This window comes from Tachyglossus aculeatus, chromosome 9 (assembly GCF_015852505.1).
Source record: "Tachyglossus aculeatus isolate mTacAcu1 chromosome 9, mTacAcu1.pri, whole genome shotgun sequence".
Classification (NCBI taxonomy): Eukaryota; Metazoa; Chordata; class Mammalia; order Monotremata; family Tachyglossidae; genus Tachyglossus; species Tachyglossus aculeatus.
Window position 1 is genome coordinate 24,624,850 of NC_052074.1, and position 9,791 is coordinate 24,634,640.

General features: G+C 45.8%; 1 protein-coding gene across 1 annotated transcript in view; it reads left to right on the forward strand.

The window, feature by feature from the left end:
- Positions 1-1,193, forward strand: part of PLB1 (phospholipase B1) — a 71,179-nt gene extending 69,986 nt beyond the window's left edge. Inside the window, exon 43 of the mRNA XM_038750860.1 lies at positions 809-1,193. Within this exon, the coding sequence (XP_038606788.1) occupies positions 809-1,027 (219 nt within the window). The 3' untranslated portion in view covers positions 1,028-1,193. The remainder of the gene's footprint in view (positions 1-808) is intronic.
- The last annotated feature ends 8,598 nt before the right edge of the window (positions 1,194-9,791 follow it).

Here is a 9,791-nt window from a genome sequence, read left to right on the forward strand (position 1 = left end):
ACCTGTATATATGTATATATGGTTGTACATATTTATTACTCTATTTATTTATTTATTTATTTATTTATTTATTTATTTATTTTACTTGTACATTTCTATCCTACTTATTTTATTTTGTTGGTATGTTTGGTTCTGTTCTCTGTCTCCCCCTTTTAGACTGTGAGCCCACTGTTGGGTAGGGACTGTCTCTATGTGATGCCAATTTGTACTTCCCAAGTGCTTAGTACAGTGCTCTGCACATAGTAAGCGCTCAATAAATACGATTGATTGATTGATTGATTGATTGCTCCATTCAAGTATGGATTGCTGTAGTAAGCTTCTGCTACTAGAGGCCTTCCCAGACTGAGCCCCTTCCTTCCTCTCCCCCTCATCCCCCTCTCCATCCCCCCATCTTACCTCCTTCCCTTCCCCACAGCACCTGTATATATGTATATATGTTTGTACATATTTATTACTCTATTTTACTTGTACATATCTATCCTATTTATTTTATTTTGTTAGTATGTTTGGTTTTCTTCTCCATCTCCCCCTTTTAGACTGTGAGCCCACTGTTGGGTAGGGACTGTCTCTATCTGTTGCCAACTTGTACTTCCCAAGCGCAGAGCACACAGTAAGCGCTCAATAAATACGATGGATTGATTGATTGATTCTGCTAAGGAGTTGATATCAAGTGGCATGGTCAATCACGGAGAACCACAAGTTCTGGAATACTGAGGGGACTAGAGGCTGGCTACTAGCTTGCACCTGCCCAGACTTGCTGGGAGGGGGTGATGAGGACCATTTGAACACTGCCATATTATTTTCACAGGACCACCCGTATCTCTTCACACTGAGGAACAGCGGGCTGCCGGAAAACCACTTCAAAGGGCAACAGAGCAGCCCATGGGAGGTGCCTTTCTGGATTGTGCTGGTGGCCGCAGTGGGCAGCCTGGTAGTGGGTGCTAGCATGGCCGTGCTGTGGAAAAGCAGGAAACTACCCTACAGAGGGGCAGAGGCTCCAGCAGACCTAATGGTCACGGCCTTCTAAACCCTAACTTCCTGCTGGGCCTCCAACCAGTAGAACTCCTCACGGGTTTCTTTCTACCTCAGGCTTCTTTCAGAGCCAAGATCACAAACAAATGCACAATACGGTGACTGCAGAAGCCCCCGGGGAATAGCACTGATTTTCTGGGGCCAAGTCTCCTTTAAATTGCCGTGGCCCCTGCAAAAACTGATTTTTTTTTCTTTTTAAATAAAGGCTTTTATTCTTCAGAGATTGGTCTGGGGAAAACTGTGTATCTTTCCAAATAGGAGAGGAGCAATACCTGTAGCTATGTTTCCTTTAATAATGTTGGTATTTGCTAAGCGCTTACTATGTGCGAAGCACTGTTCTAAGCGCTGGGGGGAATACAAGATGATCAGGTGGTCCCACAGGGGGCTCACAGGCTTAATCCCCATTTTACAGATGAGGTAACTGAGGCCCAAAGAAGTTAAGTGACTTGCCCAAAGTCACACAGCTGACAAGTGGTGGAGCCGGGATTTGAACCCCTGACCTCTGACTCCAATGCCCGGGCTCTTTCCACTGAGCCACACTGCTCACAAGTCTTATCTCCACTTTACAGAGGAGATAACTGAGGCACAGAGAACTTAAGTGACTTGCCCAAGGTACATAGCAGAGAAGCAGTGAAGCTAGGGTCAGAACCCAGGTCCTTCTGACTCCCAATCCCAAGCTCTTTCCACAAGGCCACGCTACTTCTCTTCCTTAACCTGTACCCCAAGCAGTGATTTAAAAAGAGTCAGTCAATCATATTTTTGAGCACTCACTGTGTGCAGAGCACTGTACTAAGCATTTGGGAGAGTGAAATATAACAATATAACAGACTCATTCCCTGCCCACAATGAGTTTACAGCCTAGAGTCTTGTCTATGTTTGCTCTACATACTGCTTGGCATCATCAGAATCATCCTGGTCAGAGATTGTCTAAACAGAGTCTGGAAGTCAGAGGACTTGGGTTCTGATTCCAACTGTCTGCTTCGTGACCTTAGGCAAGTCCCTTGATTTCTCTGTGCCTCAGTTTCCTCATCTGTAAACTGGGGATTAAGACTGTGAGCCCCATATGGGACAGGGCCTGCATCCAACCTGATTGTCTTATTTCTACCACAACACTTAGTACAGTGCCTGACACACAGCACTTAACCAACAGCACTGTTACTATTATTATTATTATTATTAGATAGAAATAGGTACAACTCACGAAAGAAGAGCTGAAAACTCAGTGTTTCTACCTCAACCACCCTGGTTGCCTGCTGCAAGGGAGCCTGAACTACACAGGTGAGGACATTTGGTCTCTAAGAGCACGGGCTTGGAAGTCGGAGGTTGTGGGTTCCAATCCTGGCTCCACCACTTTCCAGCTGTGTGACTTTGGGCAAGTGACTTAACTTCTCTGTGCCTCAGTTACCTCATCTGTAAAATGGAGATTAAGACTGTGAGCCCATTGTGGGACAATCTGATTACCTTGTATCTACCCCAGCACTTAGAACGGTGCTTGGCACATAATAAGCACTTAACAAATACCATCATTATTACAATATTTAGAACAGTGCTTCGCACATAGTAAGCGCTTAACAAATACAATCATAATAATAATAATAATGGTTTGAATTCCACTTGATGGCTGCTTCTGGTCTTGCATACTTCCCGGATGTCATTCCCCGGAGGAGAGGTGTCAGCCACAGGGCCCTGGATCAATTCCCAGCAGGGAATTACATTCCTGCAGCTTGCATTTCCCCACCAGGTTCAAATGGACACCGTGTCCTTCATCATTCCCCCTCCTTGCTGCTGCCCAAGGGAGCCAACAAATGCCTTAGCTCCAATTTCCTCTTCCTCTTCCTCCTCAGGGTGTTCCGTTCAAAAGGCCAGCGTAGACACACTTGGGGAGCAGAGGAAGCGCTCAATAAATACGACTGAATGAATGAATTATCATTATTCTTATGGTACTCGTTAAGCTTTATTCTTATGGTACTAGTTAAGCGTTTACTATGTGTCAAGCACTATTCTAAGCACTGGGGAAGATACAAGTTAATCAGATTGGACACCGTCCCTATCCCACAAGGGGCACATACTCTTAATCTCCATTTTACAGATGAAGTAACTGAGGCCCAGAGAAGTGACGTGATTTGTCCAAGGTCACCCAGCAGACTTGTAACAGAGCCAGGGTTAAAATCCAGGCCTTTAATAATAATAATAATAATAATAATAATGGCATTTGTTAAGTGCTTACTATGTGCAAAGCACTGTTCTAAGTGCTGGGGACATTACAAGGTGATCAGGTTGTCCCATGTGGGGCTCACAGGCTTCAGCTCCATTTTACAGATGAAGTAACTGAGGCACAGAGAAGTTAAGTGACCTGCCTAAAGTCACACAGCAGACTTGTGACAGAGCCAGGGTTAAAATCTAGGCCTTTAATAATAATAATAATAATAATAATAATGGCATTTGTTAAGTGCTTACTATGTGCAAAGCACTGTTCTAAGTCCTGGGTACATTACAAGGTGATCAGGTTGTCCCACGTGGGGCTCACAGGCTTCAGCTCCATTTTACAGATGAGGTAACTGAGGCACAGAGAAGTTAAGTGACTTGCCTAAAGTCACGCAGCTGACAATTGGCAGCTCCGGGATTTGAACCCATGACCTCTGATTCCCAGGCCCATGCTCTATATATACCAAGCCAAGCTGTTTTTATTTATATATAGAAATAATTAATTCTCAACATAGTCCACCCGCTATTTCACTCCTTTCCAGCTCAGCTTCCTTCTTCACCTTCATTCTGGCAGCGAACAATCTCAGTTTACAGCCTCACTTTACTCTCATGTAAATCCCAGGGTAATCTTGGCATTGGCTGTTACAGCGTACTCTCCCAAGTGCTTAGTACAGTGTTCTGCCCACAGTAAGTGCTCAATAAATACTATTGATTTATTGATTGATTGACATAGGTGCTGCTGCCTCCCTTTTTCTCTAAAATCTCCACTAAACTCCACTACCTTCACTGATAACATGTTCCTCGATCTCCCAATGGTTAGTCAAGATGTTCTTTCTGCTGTTTAATCTAATCAGGTGCTAGCGTGACCCATTCCCTGGCCTAGTGGAAAGAGCACGGGCTTGGAAATCAGAGAAACTAGGTTCTAAACCTCGCTCTGCCACTTGCCTGCCGGGTGACCTTGGGCAAACTCTCCTGTGCCTCAATTTTCCCATCTGCAAAATGGAGATTCAATAGGCATTCTCTCTCTGCTTAGACTGTGAGCCCCGTGAGAGACAGGGATTTTGTCTGACCTGATTACCTTAATTATGGTATTTGTTAGGTGCTTGCTCTAGCTTTACTTCTATTTATTCTGATGACTTGACACCTGTCCACATGTTTTATTTTGTTGTCTGTCTCCCCCTTCTAGACTATGAGCCCGTTGTTGCGTAGGGACCATCTCTATATGTTGCCAACTTGTACTTCCCAAGTGCTTTTAGACTGTGAGCCCACTGTTGGGTAAGGACTGTCTCTATATGTTGCCAACTTGTACTTCCCAAGTGCTTAGTACAGTGCTCTGCACACAGTAAGCGCTCAATAAATATGATTGATTAATTGATTGATTAGTACAGTGCTCTGCACACAGTGAGCACTCAATAAATACGATTGATTGAATGAATGAATGAATGTGCCAAGCACTGTTCCAAGCTCTGAGGTAGATACAAGGTAATCAAGTTGAACCCAGTCCCTGTCCCACATGGGGTTCACAGTCTAAATAGGAGGGAGAACAGGTATTGAATTCCTATTCTACAGCTGAGGAAATTGAGGCACAGGAAAGTTAAGTGACTTGCCCAAGGTCACCCAGCAGGTAAGTGGCAGAGCTGGGATTAGAAGCTAGGTCTTCCTGCCCCCAGGACTGTGCTCTCTCCACTAAGCCACTCTGCTGCCCAGCATTTAGTATCTTGCATCTACCCCAGCATTTAGTACAGTGCTTGGCACATAGTATGCTCTTAACAAATAGCACTGTTTCCGATAAAACAGAAACCAATGTCTGCTTATTGTCCTTCATGCTGTTTCCTTTCAGATGCTTGGAACTGTCTCTCCCCTAGTCTGAAGTCGTCTCTTTAGAGAAAATAAATTAAGTTCCTTTAATCTTTCCTCAGCACCAACTTCCCAACCCTTCAACGTTTTGGCCCTTTCTTCTCCAACTTCTTCATCTCTCCTTCCAAATGTGAAGCCCCAAACTCACAAAGACCTGATCAGTCCTGAAACTAGAGCGAGGCTTTGCATTTTCATGCCAGGTAGATTCCTGTGGATTGAATCACCCATTGGCACGGATCCTTTTGCAAGATGGATTCGACTCATGTATAATATTACTCAGAAGACTCAGTCAGTCATTTTCTCTGATTATCATTATTACAGCTACACTTATTAATGGCTATTATTTTGCACTTCCTGAATGTCTACAAATTGCCCTGGTCTCGGCAAAATCTGTGTACTTTCCTCCTCCTCTCCTCTCTGATCATACTTCTTCACTCCCCTGGCCACCGAAGCAAACCTATTCGAAAAAAAGTCTGACCCAAAACTGCTAATTCCATCATTAAAACGTGTCTTCTTTAGTAGGAAATATTAAACTACTAGGAAAAAGGCTCCAACACAATACTGTTAGAGAGTTGACTCTTGATCTGGGTGACTGGATGTCCTCTTAAATTAAACACTTTTTCCAAATAACAAATTCAAATCTGAACCCCTGAGGTTTGTTGAAATTAGTTAAAGCAGTTGAACTCCTCAAAGAAACAAGTCTCCAGGGGTGACATGGCCTCAGGCCTGTTGGATGTGAGAAAGTACAAAGGGATGTCAACAAACTTAGCCAGGGCTTGCAGAATACCAGGAAAATGGACTCCCTGTGTATGTCCTCTGCTGCTTCCCCTATTTGTAATTTATTTTAATGACTGTCTCCCCCCACTAGACTGTAATCTTCTTAAGAGCAGGAATAATGTCTACTAATTCCACTGTACTCTCTGAAGCACTTAGTACAGTGCTCCACACCCAGCAAGCACTAAATACCACTGATTGATTCATTTTTTTTTCCTCTAGCATTTGTGAAGCACTTACTATGTGCCAAGCACCGTCATAAGCACTGGGGTCAATACAAGCCTATCAGGTTGGACACAGTCCATGTTCGCATGGGGCTCTCAGTCTTAATTCCCATTTTGCAGATGAGATAACTGAGGCACAGAGAAGTTAGGTGCCTTGCCCAAAATCACAGCTGACAAGTGGTGGAGCTGGGATGAGAATCAAGGTCCTTCTGACTCCCAGGCTTGTGCTCCATCTATGAGGCCATGCTGCTTCTCTATTATTTGACTGACTCATTGATTGATTATCCTTCTAGCCTCATCTCCCACTGCCTCTTCTTATGTAGCTTCTTTTCATTCCTCCCCATTAGAAAGGGAAGGGTGAATCCACTGCAGAAGTGGAAAGGAGAGCTGTCTTTATTAGAGCTATATTGACAACTGCAAGACAAAGAATAAATCCATCATACCCAGAGAGATATCAATATTTATAAATCTATAATAAGTAATAAATCCATCATGCTCTGAGACACAGACATTAATACTAAATGTCAATCTTGCTTCTGTAGGTCTCCCCACATCCAACCCAATTCTCATCATTTCCCCGCCTAAGAAGGGAAGAGAATTAATCACCACACATGTCTTCAAGCCTTTCATTACTCACAGTCCTTACTGTTTTCCACCCTCCTCACTGAGTGGTGCTTCTATCTATTTTATCTCTAAGGGGCTCAGGATTTCTGCTGCCCCAAAGAAGTTGAGTGCCCACAGCATCCATTATGTGAATTTTCTCATTTCTTCCCTCATGCTCATCATGAGGTCTGTCTGTATGTCATATTTTCATCTCCAACTTACCCAGAATTTGTGGGAGTGACTAAAATAACTTTGCCAGAAGGCAGCCAGATATGAAACCATGCTGAAGTGGCAGGGGCAGGGTGAAGAAATGCTTCTCTTAGCATCTCCTATCTGTAACAGGCTGGGACCTGATCAGCAGCTGGGTTACATTACTGGCCCCTCAGAGTGGAAATGGCTCCCAGTTTGAGGCCCTTGTGGGGTGCTAGAAGGGTTCTAGGCTTGGGGCTTTTGAGGTTAGGGAGGTATAGGGCCCTAATCAGAGCCCTAGGCTTCTCCCCTCCCCAGAATGCCTGGGAACCCTGGAGGGGAAGAGGGAGGAAGAGAGTCTGGAGGTAGGGAGGGGAGAGGAGCTGGAAGAACCTGGATCTGCCCTAGTCCAGATGGATCCCCAAACCAGGCAGCAAGCACAGCCCCAGCAGACTCGTCCGGTTTGGGAATGTTCCTGCACTTCCCCTGGCTCCAATCCAGTGCCTATTAGAGGTGAGCTTCTCCTCAGAGATGGAGCAGACATGCCTGTAGATTCTATATATGGAAGGCACAGGACATTCTGGCCTAAAGCATTTCTGGCTGAGCTTACGTGAATGGGGATGCCATCAGATTGCTGCTTCTCATTCGCGGAGGCCCGAGGAGACTCTAAAATCAGAAATTCTTAATTACAAATAATGTTTTTTAAAGCGTATTGTTTTTTTAGAAATAAGAAAGGACGGAAGGGTTCTCCGGTTCTCCCCCTTGGGGGACCAGGTTCAATGCAATGGAGGCTTAAGCCTCTGGGGCAACAACACAGAGATATAAAGCAGAAGGACATTGGCCACCCTACAGGGGCAGGTTCAGCGGCAGCCCTGCTCCCCCAAAAGACCAGGGATGGGACAGGTCGAGAAGAGTCTTTGTACGAGTCCTTCTTTACCCAGGAGGCCCACTGAGACGTCAGTGAGTCAATCATATTGCTTGCCGGCAACACTTCTGTCATATAGAAAGAAGATGGATCTCACACACACACACACACACACACACACGTAATGACACTCATTAGGAGGGCAACTTTTTGGAACCAGGAATTGTTTCAGTAAATCAGTCAATCAACCTATCAATCAACAGTATTGACTGCAGATTACGTACAGAATGCCGTAACAATTACCCAGTGGGTATTTATTGAGCACTTACTGTGCGCAGAGTACTGTGCTAAGCTCCTGGAAGAGTACAATATAACGGAGTTGGTGAACATATTCCCTAGAGGGGCCTGAGGAGAGTACCTAGAGGAGAACACCGTGAGGCGAGCAACCTGGGGAGAGAATTAGTACTTTCCCAACAAACTCTCAGCTGAGTTGACTCTTGACAAAGTTATCCCCACAGAGTCCCACTCAGGCTGGGGAAAGGACACAAAAAAGCTAGGTACAGTAGCTGGGGATCACAAAAAGAGAACTAGCAGTGAAGCAGGAGTTCTGGGCGATGGGGCCTGTGCAGTTGTACATCCTGCTACCTCCCAGGCTGCCTAGCAACCACACTGGGAATAGCAGCAACAAACAGAAGGAAACCAGTGCTGTTCTCTAGCGACCAGGTCTCAGGTCCGGGCTGCCCAGAGGCCACTGCAGTAACAGGAACAAGTACTCTCTGTTCTCCCTGCTCCACCTTCAGCCATTCCTGTCACTGCTGCTTTCTCACTGGATTCTCTTTCCAGTGGCCTCACGACCACCCTCAGCATCAAATTCCTCCTTAAACTGCAACTTCCCCTGTTGCACAGGAGTTTGCTCTTTTTTCCCAGTGGCTGGGAGGCGGGGAGGGTCTCCTTCAGGATCTCCCCAGGATCTCTATAATTCCTCTGCAGTTCCTCAGGAACTGCTGCTCTCTATCACCCCTGCAGTGAGAGCCTCTAGCAAACCCTTTTGTTTCTCCTTCCCTTCCCAAAATAGGAGGAGGGATTCTTGAAGGCACAGAGCCCTTGGCTGCATCTATAAATATTTAGAGAAGCAGCATGGCTTGTCGGAAAGAGCACAGATCTGGGAGCCAGAGGACCTGAGTTCTAATGCTGGCTCTGCCCCTTACCCGCTAAGTGATCTTGGGCAGGTCACTTAACTTCTCAGTCCTACAGTTTTCTCATTCTGCCTCCTCCTTAGGCTGAGAGCCCCCATGTGGGTTAGGGACTGTGTCCCTTGTCTACCCAAGTGTTTGGCACTTAGTACATGCATAACAAATATTATTATTATTATTATCATTATCATCCATGCTTTGAAGTTGGTCAGCTGTGTTCTCCCTGTCAAACACAAGAGGTTTTCGAGAGAGTGTAGGGGGGTGGGAGGAAGGAGGAACAGAGGGGAAGTACACCTCTCTAACGAGCCAATAAATAACAGGAGAGTTACAAAGTGATTCCCCAAGCCCCATTCCTCCTGCTAGAACTCAGGGGCTTCTGCACTACTGGAGAAGGTTGGGGACAGGGAATGGTCAGCTTTGTTACTCCTGCAGTGGGACCTTGACTGCCCTTTCACCTGTCTGTACCCTAACCAGGAACAACCCAGTCCTCTCTCCCTCCTAGCATTTCTAGCATTTCTCCCTCCTTCCCATCTTCCCTCTTGTCCTCCCTCCTTCCCATCCTCTCCCATCCTCCCTCTCTCCCATTTTCCTTCCCTTCTATCCTCCCTCCCTTCTTTCTATCCTTCCTCCCATCCTCCTCCTCCCCTGTCATCACTCCTTCCCTCCTGTAGTCACTCCTCCCTCCATCTTACACTCTCTCCCATCCTCTCTCCCTTCTTCCCATAGTCCCTCGCACCCTCTACCCTCTCTCCCTCCTATCATCAGTCCATCCTTCCTTCCCTCTCTTCCTCCCTCCCTCTGTTTCTCCATCTCTCCTTCCCTCCCTCCCATCCTCTCTTCCTCCGGGGC